The sequence below is a fragment of the Anoplopoma fimbria genome, chromosome 18 (assembly GCF_027596085.1).
Source record: "Anoplopoma fimbria isolate UVic2021 breed Golden Eagle Sablefish chromosome 18, Afim_UVic_2022, whole genome shotgun sequence".
Lineage (NCBI taxonomy): Eukaryota > Metazoa > Chordata > Actinopteri > Perciformes > Anoplopomatidae > Anoplopoma > Anoplopoma fimbria.
In genome coordinates this window covers 15,649,703-15,674,816 of record NC_072466.1, presented here as the reverse complement: position 1 = coordinate 15,674,816, position 25,114 = coordinate 15,649,703, and the positions used below count along the sequence as shown (strand labels likewise).

Genomic DNA, 25,114 nt, shown 5'->3' with positions numbered 1-25,114 from the left:
GTGTTAAGCTGAAATCTTTTATGCATCGCAATTGATTTTAAATATTAAGAACTTTAAGGCAAATTGGATAGTATTCGTTGCCGAGTAAGATAAGACCATTTCTGTGCAATAAATATGAAGTTACAAAAAGTAGCTGGTTATCTTTGCTTAGGAAACGACTGGAAATGGAAAACAGCTAGATCTCCAGCTGCTGATTTCATTGTCATAGTTACAGATCAGAAGTATTAATCTTCTCATAACTCTTGGAAAGAAGGGGGAATAAACAGCTACCAAAATGTTGAAATAATTTGATTTTTATTTGCAGATAAACAGATGATACTCCAAAGTCTGAAACATTTTCAAGAAACATGTTTAGTATCATAAAGCAAAAGGCAATGAGTGTATTTACAAAAGGAACAATAACGGCACCCAACTTCCAAAAGGTGTATAAACATATTTCCCTGTCTAGAAAAAAGAACAATCTGAACATATAAATGAAATTTGTATCAAAAAGGAGACTTTAGTACCTTTGCAAAAATCTTCAGCCATGGCGGTTTCAAGCTCCTTATTAAGCAGAATATAAACATCTGAGTAGAAAGCACTGCCAATAAACACTACATTCAACAGTAACTTACAGCGTATAAATACTGATCGATAACAGCTGTATAATGAACCTTTAAAAACTCTACTTAATCCTGAACACAGAATGTATTATAGCTATAAAACTGAAGCTTATACACACATTAATGCAAACTAACGTATAGTCCACATAATAAAAACCTGAACAGTTATTGCCTTGCATATGAAAGTCAATTTAACAATTGCCTGAAGATCTGTTAATATGCAGTACTTATAATTCAACGAGTCAGTTAACACAGTAAAGCACCTTTAATCCGTGTATCTACTTCATGCAACGAAGTTGTAAACAAGGAAGGTTGGCGTGTTGGAGTACTTTGTTGCAAACAGTTTCCCATCAGGCGTCGGGTCAGAGAAAGCGATTTCTTGCTTGGTTAGATGGCTGCCGTACATGAAGGTGCTCCTAAAGAAAGAAAACAAGGAAGACGTTATTATTGTGAAAAAAGCAAAAAAATTAAATGGCTCTGACCCAACAATATTTGAGTTTTTTCATGTGTAGGCAATTACCCAGTATATTATATGGCTATGCTAAAGTAGTTGTTGAGCCCCGATTTTGGCAACATCATTCATTTTTTTTCAAAGGAGACTTTATGTATTAATATCTTGCTATTGCAAAGTTTAGGGAATTGACTGTGTCATGCTTGCAATTTGAGATAAATGAGAATCAAGGTGACCTTTCCATGGTTCTCACTATTCCACGTTGTGGTACCTGGACCGTAGTCGTGCCTCCTGCTGTGAGCCGACTTTCGATTATTATTATTAGTCACATTACTTGATTGCTGCTGTTATTATAAGTAAGTCTTATTACAGACACTCTACAGTTTTATATTGGTTACACCATTGCAGTTACTAGTTTAATTGTTGAGATTTTGGGAGACAGCAACATCATTACATTTTTTCCAAAGGAGCCACATAGGATAGTTAAATTAATTTACAAAAGGAAACGAATGCCTGCTTTTAAACCCTAGCGGTCTACTGTAAACATCCATTTGATCCAGCTTTGATTTTTACACACGGATCTCCTATTTAATAACAGTTTATTAGTAATGTTTTGCATGCATTATTATGATTTTATTTTTTCACACTCAAATTAAAGTGGAAAACAATCTGGAAAAAAGTAGTGTTATAGTAACTGAAGAGAGTAAGATCTTTGAGCGTGACATTGTACCTGACGGTGTCCAGCATGCGTGTAGCGATGCCCTGTCGTCTGGCCAGACTGAAGACCCAGATGCGACTGATCCCACACAGAGCTTGTTGTGGGACGGTGGAGCAGCACCAGGCCCGGTGTCGCTCCATGAAGTCGTCTTTCGTCATGTCTTTGTGTTGGTCCGGCTGCTCGAGGACTCTGTAAGCCTTCAGGGACAAGTGGATGATCGTCAACACGAGACACATCAGCATCAGTTAGGCGCCCAACGAGCACAATTTACAAACGACGTAAAGGGTTTATGTGCAACAGTCACAACACCTACAAGCCCCAATGGCATAAGCTGACAATTAATGGAGGGGAAAAGGGTATAAATAGGATACAAAAAAGGACAAAAAAAGCAAATAGTTCGCAAAACTCACACCATTTCAATTACATTAGATTATTTCCATTCATTTAATTTATGTATTATTTGTTTATTAGCTGTTTCAAATTATTTTGCTCAACCCTGCTATTTTCTTTTGCAACAGTTATGCAGGGGACTTCATATAAACCGGGTTTTCTGAGTTTGTTTTGTTTGTCTTTCGGCAGCTTCACCCAAAAAACTGGAGGTAGTTAGTGCTGTCACCCAGGCAGATTCCAATATAATATTAACCAAATGGTTTTCTGGTCTATATTAGACTAGGCGGTGATTCCTAACCACAAATAGTTTTTTCACATTTACATTTCTTCTATTAAATTGATTTTCTCTCCATGTAAATAACTGGATAACTTTTTGGTTGTCGCAACCTGGGGGACATTTTCCAAAAATGTTGGGACCCGCTGTACAAAGGTCTTCATGGACAAATGAAAAAAGACTTGGAACTGGACTGGATCTGCCAGCACGCACACACACACACACTTCTCCAGCCGTACCTGACGTATGGATTCGGCGACGAGGCAGCCCACCACCATGCGCTCTGTGTTGATGAAGAGGTAGGTTTTGGCCTGTGTGGGTCTGCTCAGGGTCACCTGCTGGAAACCCAACTCATTGTCCGCTACACACCGCACGTCATCAGCCTGAAAACAAACACGTATAGTGAGGAAGAATGTATGAAAATCAAACATGAAAAATCAAGTCTGTACACTTGTGAAAGATCAAAGGACATTAATACCATCTACCAGTGTCTCGTTTCACTCAAACCACATTTAAAGTGAACAAAAAGTTTGGAACAGTGTCATGTTTGACTTAAAGTTTCCAGCAAGCTAAACTGTGATTTTTACAGATTGAAGTGGAGACACACTTTACAGCAAACACACACTGTGAGAAACCAGCTAAAGTGCAAACCCACACCTTTTTAATGGCGTATTTGGGATCATCTGGCATGACTAGGAGGATTTTTCCATCCCAGAACTCGGCCACCACACGCTCTTTCTTCCAGCCCTGGAAACACATCAGAGAGAAGAAGTTGCTGTTACAAGCCAACAACTCCCAACAAACTCACCTCCCCGTGACTCAAACTCATGCCAGCGGCTTTGGCAGAAGATCTCTGAAAAATACTAAACCACTTTGAATAAGAACAAGCTGCTTTATCATTTAGGTTGCAAACAGGAAAGATACTGAAGGGAGAGTAAATAGCACAAGTTAGATAAGGAAGTAGCACCCTCATAAGAGACACGACAGCACTGTTTAAATCAGGATTAGTATACAGGTATATTGGAATGTAAAGAATGACTTGCCCTTCATATCGTTTCAAACAATCTGACTTTTTCAGTTCCAATAATTGATACCAGTGTTTAATTAAAAGCTGTATGCCTCACTGTGTGGAACTGACTGGGATTCTTTAACGTGTAATTCAACATATGGCTTGACTTAAATATTGCTTTACTAACAAAATACAACAAATGAATACATAGATATAAATGTACTGAGTTGTTATTTACTATGCTGGTTGCATAAAACTATCGTCTCGCTACTAGAGAACGCAATCCAGCGAGATCGGAGGACAGAAGTTTTACCACAAATTTGATGGAGTCGAGGAAGCGCTGGTGGAACTGGGTGTGTTGGAAGTGGTCCTCTGGGTTGTCTGCGCTGTAAACCATTCCACATGAGCTGCAGGTCGTCGCGCCAAACTGCTTCTGACCGGCGTCCTGATCGGGGAAAATACACCGAAAGATGCAGTCAACACACGGAGGTCAAATAAAATAAGGGAAATAGACGCATGTAAACCAACAACAACAACCCACACCTGGTATACCAATTAATTCCTAATTGCTTCTCCTTCCAACCTACATTTTGCATATATATTGTAGTTGGCATTAAATCATTAATTTTTAAACAAAAAAAAAATATCTACCCTTCACTCTGGCCAATTATAGTGAAGCAGTGGGGAGTCGGCTTAGCGAAGGGGCAATTAGCGAGCTTGAATACAAGGTATCTGCACCAGACGTCAAAAATGTTTTAGGATCAAGTATTTTCCAAAATGTAGTGATCCACCTGGCACAGCTGAGAATATAAACATTAACGTACGATAATATACTGGTCATCATCCTGTTTCTCTTTCCTCCTGCGAACAGGTCGCTCTTTGAGTGAAGAAGTAGTTTGAAGGGGCGTTATCTGGCCGGAGGGCGTGCTGCAAGACACTGGTGGCCGCAGAGCTGGACTCTTTAACCTACAAGACAGCCGATAGGATAACGCACTGTAGTGTTAGTGGGTTAATGCAAAACACATGGCATTAAAAGGACTGCTGTGGCATTCATAGTGACAGAAGCAATGAAACACAAAAACATAAAAGCTGACACCTGCAGCTATTTATAATTCATTAACTTCTTAGTGTCTCCTTAACTTCTCTTTCTAACAGTTCTTGCTTCTCATCTTACCTAATTTTTACTTTACTGAAGAGAGTTAACATGTTTGAAGAAATGTTTCCATCTTCTTAGGCCAGAACCTCAAAGTTTTACCTCTTTTTATGCCGGTTAACACAGTACCAAATTTCCTGTTTTGTGCTATTTTAACGGTTGATGACAAAACAGACTATCTCACCTCTTTGAGGCAGAGCCAAAGATGGGATACATTGCTGAAGATTCTGTGGAGAAAAAAAAAATAAAAAAAATACATATTTAAAATAGCGCTTTCAAGATTTATATTTCAAACTGAAAAAGTCTCTGTGATTTTCAGCTTCAGATGATAAACTGGGATAATGCACAGACAACAGTGTTTGTCTGTGTACCTTTAGGTGGGCTGGCAGCAGCACTGGTGGGACTTATCTCACTCATGTCAAACATTGGTTCAGAGCCACCATCCTGGAGGAAGTAGAGTTAAAAATTATGAACAGTAGCAGCAAAAACTCAAAGATCTAGAATATTAAGGTTTCTGAATAATTTCAGGTTATCACCATTATCAAGGTTCCCATGTGTACTGGAACCTGTACTACAAAGCGAGCTCAGCATACTCAGGCTAACTTTTTGAGATCTGTCTTAACTTAACAAATGGTGGTTGGTTTCCAAATGGGAAAAGCAAACTAGATGCAAAAATTGTGTAAAATCATTACGACATCCATGTAGTATAGTCACAACATCTTCTACAAACAAAGTCAAATATGCTGTGCGTTCAAATACCCATACTACCATACTATTTAGCATGCCAAAAGATTTGGTATGTCCCAATACATAGTATTTCAAACGCAGTATGCTAAAAAATACCAGGATGTACTACTGCATCTGGTCGCATTTTGCAGTATACAAGCCAGCGTGCTTTCCTGGCTATTCTGACCCACAATTCTCTCTGCAGCAGTTATGTAAGGAAGAGTGCGAAAGTGTAAGGTGCAATGTTTCGATAACGGAGTGCTTCGTAAGTGATTAGCATGTTTGGTTCGGTTGCTAAGGTTGACGTGCTTGATGGCTTGTTTTGCCTGCAAAGGTTTAAGATTTGTGATGGTTTCAAATGTGTTATGATCCTTTTTGAGAGTTGGATAATAATAATAATAATAATAATAATAATAGTATATGACCGAATACATTTCTTAAAATCTGAAAAGGAAGCTTGCCGATTAAGTGCAGCCGACTTTGAGAAGCAATGGTTAATATAATTCAAAAGAAAAAAGTGATTCATTAGTGTATGATGTGATCCCATCTGTAATCACCCCATGGTCAGTCGCAAATGCCTAGTGATGACTAAGAACTGCAGCTAAAAGTAAAGCTATGGTATACTGAAGTGAAATAATTGAGCTGTTAAACATACGAAGGACCAGAAAAAAAAATCCTGTACAACTGTATCTATGAGCGTGTGTGTATATTTCTGCTGTACCTGAGGGCTGAGAGATACAGCCGTGGATGCAGGACTTCCTGTTGGTGTCCTTGATAACACAATCATCAGCTCCTTGGTAATCCCATATTTCTCTGACAACATCTTAGGGGACCTGAAGGAGAAAGATGAAGTTATTGATGATCCGAAACGATGCATTTCCAAGTATAGCTGCACATTTGTATACAGGAAACCCAAACATTTCAACGGGTCAAATTAAATATGGTGCATTGCTAAAACATTTGGGGGCAGCCAAACTTTTATACACTAAACCACCTGAATGGCTGTGGAGTTTCAGGCTCTTCGTAAACAGGCACCATCCAGTCTGACGGATCAAACTTTGTTCTTTGCTTGGCGCTCGGCTGGTTCTCTTCTGTCTCCACCGGCTGGACATCCGTCTGTGGGCATTAACCAGGACAAAACAAAACCCATCAACTTGACATTTTTTGCTCCTGGCAAAAATCTGAAGAACAATCACTGCAAGAGCTGTGGTAAGCGACTTTCTGATTGCAATTTGCATCTTAACTTGTACATTCCTCAGATCAACCATTAATGTTAGTCATTGTGGCATGACATGCATCAGTTAAAACAATATTAGGACAAGCCAATAGACTAAAATCAAAGCATCCTCTACATCCCAATGAGGACCCTTTAAAGTCAGTCTCTTGTCTGCAGATTAGATACATATATATATATATATATATATATATATATATATGTATAATGGCTCCCCTCACCTTTTCAGGGTGTTTCTGTTGTTGGTTCATCAACGGAGCAGGTGGCTTTGATTTCTCACTTTTTGTCTGCAGCAAGACGGTTTTGCTTTTTGGAACTGAAGCTGGCCTGGATGAAGATTTTGGTGCAGATTTCTTGTACATGGACGTCCGTTTCTTCCCTGTACCGAAGAAAGCAGCTCCGACAAAGATCTTCGGTTTGGGCTTCAGGCTGCTGAAAGCGATGGTGGTTGCTTTCCTGGACTCTGCTGGCTTAGTGCTGCTAGCGGAAGAAGCGATTGTGCTGGACGCTGGTTTAGCAGCGACACTGTTGAAATAAATGAAGCAGTGATTGCAAAAACAAAATTATAATTATATTTTATAATTATGCTTATGTTGGGAACATAGAAACACATATGATGTCCAAGAAACTACAACATGGTGTCAAAAAGGCTGCAGGAGCAACAACAAAACAGCTAAAACTGTGATTTATATGGGAACAAACCTGCTGTTGAGTTTGGGTAGTTTGATCATCTTTAAAGAGATCGCATTGCCTATGGTACCCGTGTTCCTCACATTACTAGATACTGCAGCCACCTTTCTCTGCTTGCTGCCTCCTTTAACATTCCTCTTCTTTTTCTTTTTCTCCTGGGAAGGAGGGGAAGGAAGAAGAAGAGGAGGAGGAGGAGAAGGCCGAGAGTCCTTTATTGCCTTCCTCTCTAGTGGAGTAAGATATACGGGTTTCTTCAGGCCATAGAAGGAACTTGTAACCATGGAAGGTTTGAATGGAGATTTACGAGGTGATTTGGCTGGAGAGCCTAGCAAAAATGGTGAAAAAACAGATAAAGATTAGATGTGTGTGACAGAACGTGTGTGGAAAAAGTGAAGAAGAGTTATTTTGCAGAACATCCTAACTCTGCTATTTGAATGCATTACTTTAGACTTAAAGAGTCACATCTGCTGACCCAAAATGACTACCTAAACAATTTCTGTCACTAGTCCAGCCTACCTGCTGCTCTTCTTGGGGATTTCTGTGGGGAGGTACAGTTCTCCTTCTTCGGGCGCCCAACTGGCTTCTTCCTGGTCGGAGACTGTGGTGGCTTTCTGGGGGAGCTCCTCTTCACGGGGGACACATCCTCCCTCACCCTGTTCTTGGCCGGGTGGCTGGAGTTAAAGTAACAAAAGATTGGTCAAAATGAGAGATGACAAACACTCACACTGTTTCCCCATCTCTTTTTTTTAAAGAAAATTCCCTATGTAGTGCATAGTTAAATTGTAGAACCAACAAAAATAAAGCATAGCTCTATAGATGGTGATACAAATATATTGACAACCAATGCAAATAATACTTTAAAAGATATATATAGATAGAAAGAGAAAAATGACAGAATTTCTGAATAATTAAGAAAAATAACCTGCCAAAATGTGACACAAATGCATTGAACACATGAGGATATACAGTATATCATATACTGTATAAATACAAATGTTTACCGTTATTTGGCCTAAGAATATTTTGAGAATTTCCAATCGAAGTGTATGACACCAGAGTTTGGATCCCAACACCAAAGTGATGTTGTTTCATTTAACAAAATAAGCCAAACACAAGAACAGGCAGCTGTAGAAACCTTTACTAAGAGTTGGAGAACTTGGCAAACTTTTGACTTAAATCAAGAACTATCTTATCAAAGTAAATAATTATTCAAAGTGTCTTTGGTAATTGTTACCTGGTCCATATTGTTGTTTCATATGAATGTATCAGTACAGTACCTTTAGAGAGAATAGTGGCCAGTGAACAGCTCTTAAAAAAAGCTGAAGCCCAATTTGTTCACAACTCACCTGTCAGAGTCCAGCGAGGAGAGCTTCCTCTTCCTGGTAGCAGTGGGTATCATTTTCCTCCCTACACACAAAAACACAGTAACATTAGCAGGTCTTCTCTAACTTATAATTCATACCAATAGGCCTGTTAACACTCTGGGAAAAAAAAGTGCAAGGGCTGCAACAACAAAAAAGGGTTGTTTTGTTTGAGTAACGTTAACTTACTTTTGGGGTAAAAAAAAAACAATTTCCCACAATGTTATTGTTGGATAACGTAATCCTTATTATGTCACGTGAAAGTCAAATATCCTGTATTTTAAACAATAACAGCCACAATAAGCAGTCCCACAACGCTTCCTACTGGTAGTAGTATGAGGTCTGACTGAAATGCATATTATGGTTATTGTTTGTGTTTAAATTGACATATTCTCAACATAATCTAAACGTGCACGGAGCCTATGGAGGACCGGTACCGTAAACTACTCCGGCGGGGTTACTGGGTCACTACCGTCACCAGATAACTAGATGTGGGTATTAATCTGTGTTCTCAATCCAACGTCAAACCAACAACGACACCGTATTTCATCATGTTTGTGCACAAATGTTAGTTTATCTCGACATGAAAGTTAGTGTTTACATATTATGTCAGCTAATAACGCGCTTTTTTAACAGCGGAAAGTGGAGATGAGGGGATAATTGGCGGGATGATGAGCGAATACAACAAAACGTGTCGATATTGATCACATTTCACCTGTTTGTTTCCACGTTTGTCTTTGTTTAAAGCCAAAAAAACACATTACTTCTAAACAGCATACAGTTGTTTGACGGGTAAGTTAACATAAGGTTACTCACTTTTAACGTTACGTAAATACAACATTTAGGAGAAGCAAGCACAGCATCAAACACCCAAAACATAACCATGAAACATGTATATGACATCTTACCAAACACGTTTCTGTCGTGCTGTATATAAAACAATAAATGTCGGTATAAAGTTTGATCCTCTGCTTTTTCTGCCGCGTTTCTTCTCACTGTTTTGAATCCGTTTGAACAGCGCGCGCCAGTCTGTAAAAAAAATCAGACAGGAAACGGAAACACGCAATCATATTTCTTTAATCAAGTTACAACAGTAAAAGTGCGGATGGGTCTGGTCCTTGCCTTCAAAATAAAAAATAACTCTTCACTGAAAGTAAATCACGTATGTATGCACAGCTATTGCTATACTTATTTACATTTATTTTATTAAAATGTATATTGAGTGCAGTTATACAAAAGTTGTGTCTTTTCAAATCAACTTTATAATTAATTCACAGGGACAGTCGCAAAGTGTTGGAATGTCCAGCTTTTATTTTGAAAAAAGAAAAGTGGGTACTTCCTGACTAGTAGCTGCTAGCTCTCAGTAGCTTGACGCCGCTAGCTAACAACTTCCCAGGTCAACCTGCACACGCGAAAAGTGACAACCGCAACCATCAGGCGGAACGCAGATGATCACTTTTATTTGTGTTGATAATTAGCTGCATTAGCTTTCAAACTATATACACTTGATATTTATATTTTAGTGGCGAGTTTAATTCACGTAAAATGGTGTTTTACTTCACAAGTGCCGGTGAGTAACGTTAAGGATGTATCATAGTTAGCAGCAACATTAGCTAGTAGCCTGCTCAGCCAATACTTTTTGCATTTCTCATTTAATGTGACTCTGTCTGGGTTTTTTTTACGTGTTTCTTGCCAGCTTGTATTGCTGCTTCATCCAGTAACTAACGATGTATCGTTTCTCTCTCAGTGGTGAACCCTCACCACACTATCTACATGGGAAAACAAATATGAAAGTAAGTATTGTTCGATCACACACACACACACACACACACACACATACATCCTTATCACACACTTGATGCTATACATTTAACCTTCGTCTTGTATTGTCACTCTGATTATGGATTGTTGAACTTATATTTGTAATGTGCCACACATAATGCCACATCACCTCTAACTTCTTGAGATTGATTTTGCAGATGAGGATCTGATAAAGTATGGATGGCCTGAAGACATCTGGTGAGAGTCACTTGTATTTTTCAGTGTCCACATTTAAATTGCCTAACTGATGTCACTTAATATCTAGTATTAATAGTCTTGTAATGAATATTCTGTTAGCACAATTAACAGAAATATGAATAACATAAATTAATCTCGTTTTTCCACGCCCAGGTTTCATGTGGACAAACTGTCTTCGGCTCACGTTTATCTGAGACTTCCAAAGGTAAAGAGTCAACACAATTAACCTTAAATCCATAATGTTAAGTACACGATCATGTGTTGAGTCCTGATGTTACAGTATTAAGTTCAGGGTTTAAAATAAGCACCAGCCAAATGCTGGTAAAATATGCAAGTGGCTGCTAAATTTGCTTCTCTCACTAGCCAAGAAAACAATTTTTATCTATTGAATGGCTGGTAGATCTTGAAATACACAGGCCGCGTTGGGCACACTTTTTAGGATTGGCTATTTGACAAACTTATGTGATCTATCTTTATCTTTGGTGAATTTACATAAAGCCTTGTGCAAAACAGCAAACATGAGAAAACTATCATGCTCAAGTTGATTTAAATTGTACTTTAGCCCTTGAATATAGCAGACATTTCCAGGGATTTCAGGGTGCCAGATCTTGTTTATTAAAGTTGTTTTTTGTTTTGTTTTGTAACTTTGAGCACTAAAACTACAATGTAAAATTCCCTTTTTTTAAAATTGAATAAAAAAAATAAAAAAAAAGTGCATTTCTATGTGTTGACTTGTGCACTGGGCATATGCAGTGTAGAATCAAATGGTATGAAACCCTTAAGACTCGGGTATGCTTGAAACAAACTAGTTTGTAAGATATGCGGTTGGACTAGTCTAGAGATAAAAGTATTTACATCTGTTCATATTAGCCACACTTGATGGCGGGTCAAAGCCTGTCGTCCTAGAGAGTGTTAAGATACAATGAATCATATAAATGGGGGAAAAACGCCACACTTTGTGGAAGGTTTGTACACCCTGCGTAGCTGGCCTATCACTACTTAAAGAGGTCGGGGTAGCCAGATTTAAGTTAAGAAGCTTGTCTGATGGGTCCGGGGTTTCAGACACTGTTGTAGGATACTAATGCCATGCACTGCTGATCGCTCTGTGTTTTCTAGGGTCAGACAATAGATGATATTCCCCCTGAGGTGCTGATAGACTGTGCACAGCTGGTGAAAAACAACAGCATTCAAGGTAAATATCTGCTTTCTGATAATGTCATGTCTTTTGATGATTGGCATCAGGTATTAGTCACGACCAATGGGTTTTTAGAATAAGAGCCTTAATTATCACAGCTGATCAGAGGGCATGACTTATGATTGTATTAAACAAAACAGTTCTTTCTTAAAGCTGCATGTTGACAACTTCACTCAAAAATCATCCTGTCAAAGCTTTTTTTTCTGCTGTTTTTTTTTGTTAGTGAAACATGTATATTTCTATTGATGTTAATTTAAACTGTTGTATTCGTTCAGGCTGTAAGATGAACAACATCAAAGTGGTTTACACACCGTGGGCCAACCTGAAGAAAACCGGAGACATGGACGTAGGACAGATCGGCTTCTTTCGACAGAAAGAGGTCAGTAGACCAGCACTGAAATGAAAAACAATCTGACTCTGGAAAACTGTGTCTAAAACAAAGATTCTACTTAGAGTCATTTTCACTGTGATGTAATATGGTGATGGTGATGCATAACACATTGTTTTCTTCTTGTATTCTACATCATGAGTCTGTTATCACCACCGACTCACCAGTTTAAGGTGTGTCATGCTTGCACTGTGTTTCCCAGGTGAAGATTGTGGCAGTGGAGAAGAAGGTCAATGAGATCGTAAACCGCCTGGAGAAAACAAAAGACGAACGCTTCCCCGACCTGGCGGCAGAGAAAGAATCGAGAGACCAAGAGGAGAGGAACGAGAAGAAAGCTCAGCTCCAAGACCAGAAGAAGAAGGAGAAAGAGGAGCAGAAGAGGAAAAAAGAATTGGATGATCTCAAGTAATTTTTTTTCTAGTTGTTTTTTTTCCTATGACATTCTAGTAAAGTTGGATTGAATTTAAAAAAAAAAAAAAAAAAGAAAATACCTCAGTATTGCCAAGTAGTTTAATAAAGTATTTAAATTAATGTCAAAATCATGCTGTTACTGAAACCAATAGCTTAAAACTGTACTGCATATTGGAGTTTTTATTAAATCCTCTGTACATTTATCAATGTTTTGGTTTCTCTCTCCAGGAGCTACACCTCACTGATGAAGAGTGAAAATATGACGACCAATGAGGTGAGGACAAATCTATGAATCCATGTTTTGTTTAGGGATTGACAGAAAGGAAACGTCAGTGCTTCTGCTACTTGTTTTGTAGAATTATTTTCAATATTCGGGATATTCACAAATGGGTCACTGAAGTACCACAATGTATTTTCCTACTATGAAATGTGAAGGTTTTAGTGTCTAATGAAAAGACACACAAAGCTCACAATTATTTAGATTAACAGCCTGAATGAAGCACAAAAGAAAAAAAAAGTTTAGGTCATGGATGAAGTTTGATTTAAAAAGTTATGAGATTAAACGGAGAAGTCACAGTGGGGTCACTCCAATTCATCAAGTAAAAGAAAAGTATTTGATAGCAGCTCTGGTTTTGTTCACCACATAAACTTGTGCTTCACTACCTTTCCTTTGCAGGATGGTAATGATTCAGACGACTTCATGTGAAAAGGTGAAGACCTGGCCTTAAGCAGACAGAACCGCCTCCATCACTCAGACCTGCTGTCAGGATGCTCCCCTGCTCCCTCTGCTTGCTGCAACTCTGCAATGACATTGAAAGAAAAACAAAGACAAATGGATACCTTTTTTGCTTTTGGACACTTGGAGCAGAACCTGAGTCAATGAGGGACAGCGCCAGGGATTTATTCCACATGCTGATTGGTGCAGAAACTGCCTAAACCAAGGGATGGAACTGTAGAAGCTACACAGGACAACAAGAATGCTGAGCATAATTATGGGGAAAAACACTCAAATAGCAGAACTGATCACTGATGTTGATTTATGATAAAACTAGTGTATGGTTGTTTTTATAACCCTGCAAACTATTCTGTTCACTTTCTTTATGTGTTATTTCTCTGCATGTCAGATTTTATTCAATGCAATTCAATGTATTCGACTAACAGTTATAGTTATTCATTGACATAATATTCTTTTGAACCGCACCATAAACCAGTCGAAGCCTCAATCATCCAACTGCAGAACCATCTTGTGTATGACGCCACTGATGTCCTGAAAGATTACAAATTAAGGGCTGCATCTAAAAAATTATTTTGAAAAAACACTTGTGTCTAGTCTTATGCTTATTCTGTCCAACTACCTGTCTAAACCCAAATACATAACAGTAAGTTTACACAAAGACAGCAAAGCAGAAAATCCTCATATTTGAAAAGGTAGAACCATCACATTTTTGGCATTTTGCAACAAAAGAAAGATGAATAGATTATTGAAATAGTTAAATAATATATCATTTTTCAAATGTTAAGAGCCTTATGTTAGACAGCAGGACATAACAGTTCATTGTTTTCTTTTTAAACTCTCTAAAAAAGTAGATTTTCCAAAGCTTTTGAAAACATCTCTCGTGATCAAATAGAAGATAAGTTGAAAGCAAGTAAGTGGACCTTGAGTACATTTTATTTGTTTTGTCAAATAGAACTGCATTGTTCACATGTTCAATACTAAACCTGCAGTAGCAGTTCCAGCTGCGCCACAAATAGATGAGAAATGTACCAGCAGCATCACTTCAGACCTGCAGATGATGTGTGTGTGTGTGTATATATATGTTTATATATATATGTATGTATATGTATATATATATATATATACAGTATATATATATATATGTATATATGTGTATGTGTGTGGATTCATGTTTGCTGTCTGCAGCCAGGGGAGGACACATGCTGCAATTTTGACACTAACGTCATATTCCCAGTAGTTCTGTAGTTAACAAAATTCCTACATTTTGCACTGAACTGCTCAGTTTTCCTGCAGGTTTTACAATTACAGCAGCATTTTTTTCTCCTGTAGGTGGCAACATCAACACATCTACACCATAGACTGAGAATCTGAAGGTCTACAATGCTGATGTGGTTACCCACCTTTTATATAAAGGCACAGGTGTGTTTGTTTGACTGATGGAACAAGTATCCTTGTGGAGGACCTGCTGTCTACCAAATGAGGAGCAGATGTGCTTCTTGAGGTTGTAAGGTTACAGCCAGTTACATGTTGAAAAGTTAATGTGCGAAAATATAATGAAATGTTAAGTTGTTTAACAATGTCATCTTACTAACTGTTGAGTTCATTTCTGTAATTTTGTTAATTTACTTAAATTGCCAAGATGTTAGTTTACTGCCCTCCAATGGTTAAAACCAGGATCATCAGAATCAGAGCACCAAGAGGATTGTTTTATGACATTAAATCAACTATCCATAAAGAGGTTACCAGCAGTGTTAACCGCAAAAACTATACTACGTAAGTGTAGATATTCTGAAGCAGTAATTTATATATTTTCCCCGGTTTGAGTATTAGCTAGTTTGACTATATGTGCTGCCATTTGCAATTAAAAACTACACTTTTCTCTTAACTGTATTTCTACCTAAAACCTTCTTCATATGGAAATGCATTGATCTCGATCGACAAATAATTAGACAATTAAGTGGGCCTTCTTTTTGTGTGAACTACCTTGATATTGGTAGTCAACCCAACTGCATCTTTAATAAGAAATGGTTGAACACAGAGGAAGCAAGAGTAATAAATAAATGTTTTAGACAGCATTAGCCATTAATTCTGATGCTACAATGACCAATCGAAACAAAATAAGTCACGCTAACGTAGACATAATGAATGAATATATATGTATTTATAGTACATACCCATCATGCAATATATATAGTAGTGTGTTTAACCTTGAGATAAAGGAAAAATATTGGAGGATGCGGGCATCGATCCCGCTACTTCTCGCTTGCGCTTTGCGCTTGCTATGTTCTGCCTGTTCCGCCAAAGTCAGCCCAAAGTAAGCCCAAAGTAAGCCCAAAATGAGCCAATCACGTTCTTCCTTTTGGAAAGTAAGCCCAAAGTAAGCCCAAAATGAGCCAATCACGTTCTTCCTTTTGGAAAGTAAGCCCAAAGTAAGCCCAAAATGAGCCAATCACGTTTCTTACTTTGGGCTTACTTTTTTTTTACAAAGTGCAAATCAATTGCACTCAATTTGCAATCAAAGTGCAAATCAATTGAAGAGTGCAAGTAAACCATTATATGTATGACATCTTCACCACATACACACTTACACACTCATACATGCGCACCCACTCACACAACCACACATGGACACATGCACACACACAGTTCAACAGAATGCTGTTTAATAAATTATTTACCTTAAAGGGACTGAATAGTTCTCTAATGCATACATATCTAACGCATGATCTTCTCTCAGGTTTCAACGGCATCAGAAGAACCAGGAGATGAGTGTCCTTTCTCAGGGAGTGGCTTCCACCAACCTGATTCCTGTGGCACCTGACCAGCTTCCACCACCGAAGGAACAACTGCAGCTCCTTCCTCCGACATCAGGCCCACAGCATGAATTTGTCCTCCCTCCAAATCTGGTGGGGCAAGCTCCTGATCTGCGGCCAGGCCGACGCCCGGCTGCTGCCACCAGAGAGCGCCCCATCGCACCTGCCCCCACTGCACCAGACTTCGCAAGGCTCATGTCAGCTCCTAGGATGTTGCCTGCTTGTGCCTCAACACCCAGTGCAGGCCCAGCTCCACTTGTTCCTGCTCCAGCTGCTCCTGTGTCCCGGTTCACAAAGAGGAACAGGCAACGTCGGGCCCTTGAGGAGGAGAGTGGAGTGGGGAAAAGGAAATACATTAGAGGGGTCACCTACAACACCTGTAGACAATGTGGGCAGCCCAAAACCAAGGACTTTGGGCACAGTCGTCATGGCAGTGCCACCTTCTGCTCACGTGCCTCAAATGGCAAATCCCTGAACGATTGGTTGGCAGAACAAAGAGCAGCAACATAAACTTAACTTTGAATCTGTGGGCCCTGGGCAGGGAGTTGTTTATATTGTGTATAGTGTAAAGTTTCCTGTATGCATACAGTTTTTTCTTAAGTATGTGTTCATTTTTAATACTTGTTTATTTTACATCATGTTACACACACATAGGTTACACATATGTGTGTGTTCATGTGTGGGTTGGTGTGTTCTCAATACTTGTTCATTGTACATCTTGTGTTCCTTTAGAATACTTGTTCATTTTACATCTTGTGTTTACAATACTTGGTTCATTTACATCTTGTGTTCCAATACAATACTGGTTCATTTACATCTTGTGTTCCAATACAATACTTGTTCATTTTACATCTTGTGTTGTTCCAATACAATACTTGTTCATTTTACATCTTGTGTTGTTCCAATACAATACTTGTTCATTTTACATCTTGTGTTGTTCCAATACAATACTTGTTCATTTTGTTCATTTTACATCTTGTGTTGTTCCAATACAATACTTGTTCATTTTACATCTTGTGTTGTTCCAATACAATACTTGTTCATTTTACATCTTGTGTTGTTCCAATACAATACTTGTTCATTTTACATCTTGTGTTGTTCCTATAAAATACTTGTTCATTTTACATCTTGTGTTCCTATACATTAAATCTGATCATACCAACATTCAAGACTCTGGGCATCATTAAAAAAAGACTCTAATACTGTCTCAAAGTCTTTGAAGTCACATTTTATTGTTAACAGAAGCAGAAATAAACATAAGTCATTGGGGGTATTGATTAATTGTATTACCATTGTATTGATGTACAGATCGCTGGTTGCGCAGATCGCTGGATCGAATCCCACTCACGACAGGTGACATTGTAGAACATAATTGGAAACGTCAAATAACGCGCAGGGGATATCACCTGAATATTTCCTGCACGGTAAAATGTATGTTTTTGCCTCGTTCTATATTTTCCCGTATTTATTTCCTGTGTTTTTCCCTTGCGTGTGGGGCTCAAAGATCGGCTCCCTTCCTTGTGCTTCTTGAGGTTGTAAGGTTACAGCCAGTTACATGTTGAAAAGTTAATGTGCGAAAATATAATGAAATGTTAAGTTGTTTAACAATGTCATCTTACTAACTGTTGAGTTCATTTCTGTAATTTTGTTAATTTACTTAAATTGCCAAGATGTTAGTTTACTGCCCTCCAATGGTTAAAACCAGGATCATCAGAATCAGAGCACCAAGAGGATTGTTTTATGACATTAAATCAACTATCCATAAAGAGGTTACCAGCAGTGTTAACCGCAAAAACTATACTACGTAAGTGTAGATATTCTGAAGCAGTAATTTATATATTTTCCCCGGTTTGAGTATTAGCTAGTTTGACTATATGTGCTGCCATTTGCAATTAAAAACTACACTTTTCCCTTAACTGTATTTCTACCTAAAACCTTCTTCATATGGAAATGCATTGATCTCGATCGACAAATAATTAGACAATTAAGTGGGCCTTCTTTTTGTGTGAACTACCTTGATATTGGTAGTCAACCCAACTGCATCTTTAATAAGAAATGGTTGAACACAGAGGAAGCAAGAGTAATAAATAAATGTTTTAGACAGCATTAGCCATTAATTCTGATGCTACAATGACCAAAATCGAAACAAAATAAGTCACGCTAACGTAGACATAATTAATGAATATATATGTATTTATAGTACATACCCATCATGCAATATATATAGTAGTGTGTTTAACCTTGAGATAAAGGAAAAATATTGGAGGATGCGGGCATCGATCCCGCTACTTCTCGCATGCTAAGCGAGCGCTCTACCATTTGAGCTAATCCCCCATGTTGTCTATGCCAGCGGTCCCCAACCCCGGGCCGCGGACCGGTACCGGTCCGTGGGTCATTTGGTACCGGTCCGCAGAGAAAGATTATTTATTTATTTTAATTAAAAAAAAAAAAAAAAAAATACATTATTTCCGTTTTGTTTATCCAGTGGTGGGTAGAGTACTGAAAGTCTATACTCAAGTACAATTACTTCTTTCGAAATCTACTTGAGTAGTCAAAGTCACAGCAGAATACCCTGAGATCGCCACAACAGCACTGAAAACCCTGTTGCCATTTCCGACATCCTATTTGTGTGAAGCGGGATTTTCTGCAGTGACGGCAACCAAAACTAAATATCGGAGAAGGCTGGACGTAAGCAACACACTTCGGGTGTCATTGTCTCCCATTATTCCTAGATGGGACCGTCGTTCATTACCGTTCCTTATAGTAGTAGTGAACCGTTGGAGTATCTGGGACATGTTGTAACATGCAGTTGACAGTGCAAACGAGACGCACATTAAAGAGGTCGGTTTAGGAACGGTTCATTACCGTTCATTACCGTTCCTTATAGAACGGTTCAATAAATGGTGCCATGCCGTAATTCCGACGTCTCAATGTTCCGAAATATTTCCCATTAGATCGACATGCCACTATTCCGACGGTTCAATGTTCCGAATAGGAAAAATAGTTTTATACCTCGCTCGCTCCCCCTCTAGGCCCTAGGCTTACATCAACAAAAGAAGCCCAGACGTTGCGGGGATTTAAATTTCATCGGATAGCTTGCGAACGGAAAGTTTTTGAGGTTGTCTCCCCTCCTTTCTACCGCACCCCCGTGCATCTTTCAGATAATGCACACAGACAAATAATGATTTAGGCCGTTGCCCTGAGGCAACCTCTGTTATATACAGGTGCTTGTTGTTATTTTTTCTTGTTTTCTTTCAGAATCAGAAAGGATTTAATTGCCAAGAGGGGTTTTACACCAACCAGGAATTTGGCTTGGTGAATAAGGTGCATACATTAAGACAATAACAATGAACAAACAGTGATATATATATATAACACAATATCAACAATATAAACAAGCGTACACACACACATGATGTACGCCCTGTCCTTCGTGCCGGCCAGCTTCGTGCTCTTCCTGATCGAGGAGCGGGTCAGCAAGGCCAAGCACCTGCAGTTCGTGAGCGGGGTCAAGCCCCTCCTGTACTGGCTGGCCAACTACACCTGGGACATGGTTAGTAACAGGGGGTTAGAAAGGTTAACACGGCCTGGAACATACGGCCCCATTCTTATACATTTTTAAGTATCTTTTACTTTAATTTTTAAAGTAAAAGGGCTTTAATTTTTTAATTCTTATTTCTTATTTTCTTTCAGAAAATGTATGCTTACCCAGACTTTCGGCGCCAATCGGCACAGTCGACCAGGCTTTTCATGGCGGCTTCGGAGCAGGCAAAGGGCGTGGGAAAAGGGCCTGGACTCGCTAAACCCAAAGAGGAGGTTATGACAGAGGCCCGCAATTTCATCGCCAACAATGGAGGGGACCCCAACGATTTCTTTCTGACACTGGCGCACTGTCAGCTTCAGTTTGGCATGTACCAGGGCCAGAGATTCAGGTGGTTGATGGAGAACAACCTTGGCTATGCTCTGTATTTATTGCAGAGCATTTCCAAAGAAAGTGCACAGGCAAACGCTATGTCTGAGAATAAACAGCTGCTCCTGCAGTATGCCTCTCAGATCAGAGAGGTGAAAGAGGAATTGAAAAAGTTCCAGAGGAAGATGGGGATGCAGGCTAAAGCCCGTGACACTGGAGACGAGGGCTGGTTGATGGTGGAGTTTGGTGATTTTCAGGGCCAATCCATGAAGGAGGTTTATGAGGACAAAACATCGAAGGCCCAGAAACTCATCAACTACCTGGTTCAGGCAGATGCCCGACCCAACACCAACATGGCCCTTTTCAGAGCGTATGTCTTGAAAAGACGTGCGTCTGCCTCCAGCACCTCTGCACCTCCACCTGCAGCCTCCACATCATCTGCACCTCCACCTGCAGCCTCCACTTCCTCTGAAGCCTCCACATCGCCTGCTCCACCACCTGCAGCTTCTGGAACTGGTGCATGGAAAAAATCAAATGTGAAAGCGCTGCTGGCGAGTGGCAAACATTTATCTCCCTCCACGCTGGCAAGAAAGCTGATGGCACCAGTTAAGTCCTGTGAGTAGGAGTGTGAATTTTGAATTTTCCCTACAGCAGTTCTACATGTATAGCTTTACCATTTTACCTGACTACACAGACTTGTTCACTTTTAACCAGCTCCAGCTCCGAATACGCCTGCAAACCCCAGGACCAAACTGCAGCTTTTTGATGCTTTTGAGGATGAGGATGATGATGATGATCAGGAGCTGATATCTGCTGTATCCCAATTCGAAGCACAGCTAAATACAGGTGTGGCATGTGACGCAAATGCAAATATTGTGAGAATGTTTTGTGTTATTTAATCGAAAATGTCTACATTTAAGATGTATACCTAATATTGTTTTGCTGCCTGTTTGCTTAATTTCCCCTTTATTAGCTCTTCCAACGACTGTGCGTGTAGAGTCCTGTGCTGATCCCCTTCCAGCAGCCATACCAGATCTTGATGATCATCAGCCACCAGCTGATCTTCCCGGTCCCTGGAAGGATCAGCTTCCACGTTTCCAGCAGGAATGGATTCGGCGGGCTTTATTCCAAGCAAACCCACAAACCGGCAAGCGAGAGCTGGTGCCCAATGTGAAACTTTGGTGGTATCCTCCTCAGCCCCTACTCATTCACACCCAGCCTCCCGCCTCACCTGACCACTTCTTCGGCCGGCCGCTGTTCTTGTGGATGCCACGCAAGATGTTTAAGTTTCCCCTCGTCTGCGTTCGTCCAGCCTGTGGCAAGCACAAGCTCACAGCAGCAGGACTCTACCAGACAGTTCGCCAGGTGTTGGACATCGACGGGTGGTATGACCTTGCCACTGAGTACCTGGAATGCAAAGGCTGCTCAAAGAAGTATCCTGCTTGGTCCGAGGACATCTTAGGACAGCTGGACATGGGCCATCGCAGCCAGTTTCCAGCTTTGCTGACCTACAGGTAATTCATAATAATGAATGTCAACTATTAGGTGCTTCTATTTGTGTTGTTTGTGTTGCTGTCTACATTACACTCTTCTTTCCTTAGATACTCGTGTGACATCCGGGTGCTGCGGATGATGAGGGAGAGGACCATGGGCAACAGCTCGACCCAGCTGTACAAGAAGCTGCAGGAGCAACACAGCGAGAAATGGCTGCAACGTGTCCTGCAGTACTTGACGGCTTGTGAGCCTTTCACAAGGCTTTCTCTCGTGCACCCCCCTGCCTTCGCTAAGCCTCCTGAGCTCCCTGACCTTCCCAAGCCTAAGTGGCTGTTGGCCGTCTATGCCAGGGATGTTCTTGCCAGACTTCATTTGGTGAAGGCCAAAATCACTTCCATCTTTGGCTCTGTGCTCAAGATGGACTCCACCAAAAAAGTCACCAAGAAGCTGTCTGGTGCTGCTGCAGGTACAGCTGCTTGGTGCACAAATGTGGGGAACGAGCACGGTCAGGTTCTTGTCTCCGTTATGACAGCCGGCGAGGGACAAGCACTTGACGCCATGGCAGATGGCCTAATGAAGCGGTACAGGGAGGCAGGCGAGCCACAACCAAAAATTCTGTACGTGGACAGAGACTGCTGCAGTCAGCATGGCCCTTGCCGGACGAAGACCATGTTTGCTGAGTGGGACGGGCTTCAAGTGCGCCTTGACATTTGGCATTTCATGCGCCGGTTTGCCGCAGGTGTCACGACAGAAGCACACCGCCCTTACCTGGTGGGTCTCCGTGAGGCCTCTTACCTCACTCCACTGCAGGTGACCCAGGTCATCCAGCTGTGGACAGCTCTCCCTGACTGCGACAAGAAGCGGGTCAACTACCAGCCTCGTCATCAGGAGCGACTGACACATGGCCGTTTTAAGGCTCCCAAGCGGTCTGGAGTCACGCCGGGTGTGGAGAGCGTTAAGCGCTGCTTAATAGGACATCCTGGGGGGCCAGCTCAGTGGCCTGCCACCAGCCGCTTGGTTGAGGCCATGTGTAAAACACTGTGCACTTTGCACAAGACGACCACCAAGAAGGCAGGAGTTACCACCCCCAGATGGTCAAAGATTCTCCGCGACTACCACCACATCCGGGATCTAGTGCTCAACAGTCCTACGGTTATGCAGGGCACAAAGATCCAGCTCTTTGAGATTAATCAGCGGACACTCATTCAATGGTACGTCAGGCACATTATTTAATTCAATTACATTTTATTTATAAGCGCAATTCATTCACAAGGCGGACTCAATGTGCTTCACAAGAGGTATACAGTTACAGTAAATACAGTTATATAAAAATCAATTGGGAATCAATTGAAGAGTGCAAGTAAACCATTATATGTATGACATCTTCACCACATACACACTTACACACTCATACATGCGCACCCACTCACACAACCACACATGGACACATGCACACACACAGTTCAACAGAATGCTGTTTAATAAATTATTTACCTTAAAGGGACTGAATAGTTCTCTAATGCATACATATCTAACGCATGATCTTCTCTCAGGTTTCAACGGCATCAGAAGAACCAGGAGATGAGTGTCCTTTCTCAGGGAGTGGCTTCCACCAACCTGATTCCTGTGGCACCTGACCAGCTTCCACCACCGAAGGAACAACTGCAGCTCCTTCCTCCGACATCAGGCCCACAGCATGAATTTGTCCTCCCTCCAAATCTGGTGGGGCAAGCTCCTGATCTGCGGCCAGGCCGACGCCCGGCTGCTGCCACCAGAGAGCGCCCCATCGCACCTGCCCCCACTGCACCAGACTTCGCAAGGCTCATGTCAGCTCCTAGGATGTTGCCTGCTTGTGCCTCAACACCCAGTGCAGGCCCAGCTCCACTTGTTCCTGCTCCAGCTGCTCCTGTGTCCCGGTTCACAAAGAGGAACAGGCAACGTCGGGCCCTTGAGGAGGAGAGTGGAGTGGGGAAAAGGAAATACATTAGAGGGGTCACCTACAACACCTGTAGACAATGTGGGCAGCCCAAAACCAAGGACTTTGGGCACAGTCGTCATGGCAGTGCCACCTTCTGCTCACGTGCCTCAAATGGCAAATCCCTGAACGATTGGTTGGCAGAACAAAGAGCAGCAACATAAACTTAACTTTGAATCTGTGGGCCCTGGGCAGGGAGTTGTTTATATTGTGTATAGTGTAAAGTTTCCTGTATGCATACAGTTTTTTCTTAAGTATGTGTTCATTTTTAATACTTGTTTATTTTACATCATGTTACACACACATAGGTTACACATATGTGTGTGTTCATGTGTGGGTTGGTGTGTTCTCAATACTTGTTCATTGTACATCTTGTGTTCCTTTAGAATACTTGTTCATTTTACATCTTGTGTTCCAATACAATACTGGTTCATTTACATCTTGTGTTCCAATACAATGCTTGTTCATTTACATCTTGTGTTCCAATACAATGCTTGTTCATTTTACATCTTGTGTTGTTCCTATACAATACTGGTTCATTTACATCTTGTGTTCCAATACAATACTTGTTCATTTTACATCTTGTGTTGTTCCAATACAATACTTGTTCATTTTACATCTTGTGTTGTTCCAATACAATACTTGTTCATTTTACATCTTGTGTTGTTTACACTTGTTCATTTTACAATACTTGTTCATTTTACATCTTGTGTTGTTCCAATAATAATATCTTGTTCATTTTACATCTTGTGTTCCTATACATTAAATCTGATCATACCAACATTCAAGACTCTGGGCATCATTAAAAAAAGACTCTAATACTGTCTCAAAGTCTTTGAAGTCACATTTTATTGTTAACAGAAGCAGAAATAAACATAAGTCATTGGGGGTATTGATTAATTGTATTACCATTGTATTGATGTACAGATCGCTGGTTGCGCAGATCGCTGGATCGAATCCCACTCACGACAGGTGACATTGTAGAACATAATTGGAAACGTCAAATAACGCGCAGGGGATATCACCTGAATATTTCCTGCACGGTAAAATGTATGTTTTTGCCTCGTTCTATATTTTCCCGTATTTATTTCCTGTGTTTTTCCCTTGCGTGTGGGGCTCAAAGATCGGAGCGCTCTACCATTTGAGCTAATCCCCCATGTTGTCTATGCCATGTGTCTCAACATGTAAAGAACATTCGATACTCTCTAAACGTGAAAGACTTAAGGTTTGTCTGCTGCCAGTATTGTCTGGTCGTCTAGAAAGTAAATTTGTCATAATGCATCGTAGGGGGCTCTAAAGTGGTCAGTACTAGCCTCAAGTTTTCACATTGATATGTTCGTGCATATTCTGAGATACTCATAAGGTAACCAGTTGTTTAAATTTAACTCATAACTAAATGTTAACTCGACGTCACCCTGACCTAACCAAGGAATAAAGCAATGAAAGCAAACCACTCGATATCCTGCTTTCCTAATAAAGGAGACGGTTACCATGGGCTCATCAAAGCTTGTTTTTCAACTATTTTTGCCGACACACGCTGTCCGTGTTTGTTTGCCCACTTTGTT

General features: G+C 40.5%; 3 protein-coding genes across 3 annotated transcripts; 2 read left to right on the top strand and 1 right to left on the bottom strand.

The window, feature by feature from the left end:
- Positions 1-301: 301 nt before the first annotated feature.
- On the bottom strand, positions 302-9,642 carry esco2 (establishment of sister chromatid cohesion N-acetyltransferase 2). Its single transcript, XM_054618219.1, has 15 exons — positions 9,517-9,642; positions 8,594-8,654; positions 7,764-7,918; positions 7,260-7,572; positions 6,779-7,082; positions 6,318-6,439; positions 6,045-6,156; positions 4,969-5,041; positions 4,782-4,824; positions 4,269-4,410; positions 3,758-3,889; positions 3,093-3,182; positions 2,675-2,818; positions 1,784-1,968; positions 302-1,018 (listed from the first exon to the last, which is right to left on the bottom strand). Exons 2-15 carry the CDS (start codon positions 8,644-8,646, stop codon positions 886-888), a joined length of 2,001 nt encoding a protein of 666 aa, XP_054474194.1. The 5' UTR covers positions 8,647-8,654; positions 9,517-9,642; the 3' UTR covers positions 302-885.
- A 357-nt stretch (positions 9,643-9,999) lies between these two features.
- Positions 10,000-13,930, top strand: ccdc25 (coiled-coil domain containing 25). The gene is given in 10 exon segments (XM_054618730.1): positions 10,000-10,178; positions 10,356-10,389; positions 10,391-10,401; positions 10,588-10,627; positions 10,781-10,832; positions 11,744-11,819; positions 12,098-12,201; positions 12,413-12,615; positions 12,850-12,895; positions 13,298-13,930. Coding segments are annotated over 10 exon segments (621 nt in total). The 5' UTR covers positions 10,000-10,153; the 3' UTR covers positions 13,328-13,930.
- An 8,061-nt stretch (positions 13,931-21,991) lies between these two features.
- On the top strand, positions 21,992-23,713 carry LOC129107597 (uncharacterized). The gene is made up of 2 exons (XM_054619097.1): positions 21,992-22,785; positions 23,128-23,713. The coding sequence occupies exons 1-2, from the start codon at positions 21,992-21,994 to the stop codon at positions 23,711-23,713; spliced, it is 1,380 nt and encodes a 459-aa protein (XP_054475072.1).
- The last annotated feature ends 1,401 nt before the right edge of the window (positions 23,714-25,114 follow it).

Bases quoted from the DNA above. Each gene is read 5' to 3' on its own strand.
- esco2 (XM_054618219.1), bottom strand. From the start codon at position 8,646: ATGATACCCACTGCTACCAGGAAGAGGAAGCTCTCCTCGCTGGACTCT. The intron at 4,825-4,968 runs GTACACAGACAA...TTTTCTCCACAG, and splicing joins TGCTGCCAGCCCACCTAAAG to AATCTTCAGCAATGTATCCC. The intron at 1,969-2,674 runs GTACGGCTGGAG...TTGTCCCTGAAG, and splicing joins TCGCCGAATCCATACGTCAG to GCTTACAGAGTCCTCGAGCA.
- LOC129107597 (XM_054619097.1), top strand. From the start codon at position 21,992: ATGGACTCCACCAAAAAAGTCACCAAGAAGCTGTCTGGTGCTGCTGCA. The intron at 22,786-23,127 runs GTACGTCAGGCA...ATCTTCTCTCAG, and splicing joins CAGCGGACACTCATTCAATG to GTTTCAACGGCATCAGAAGA.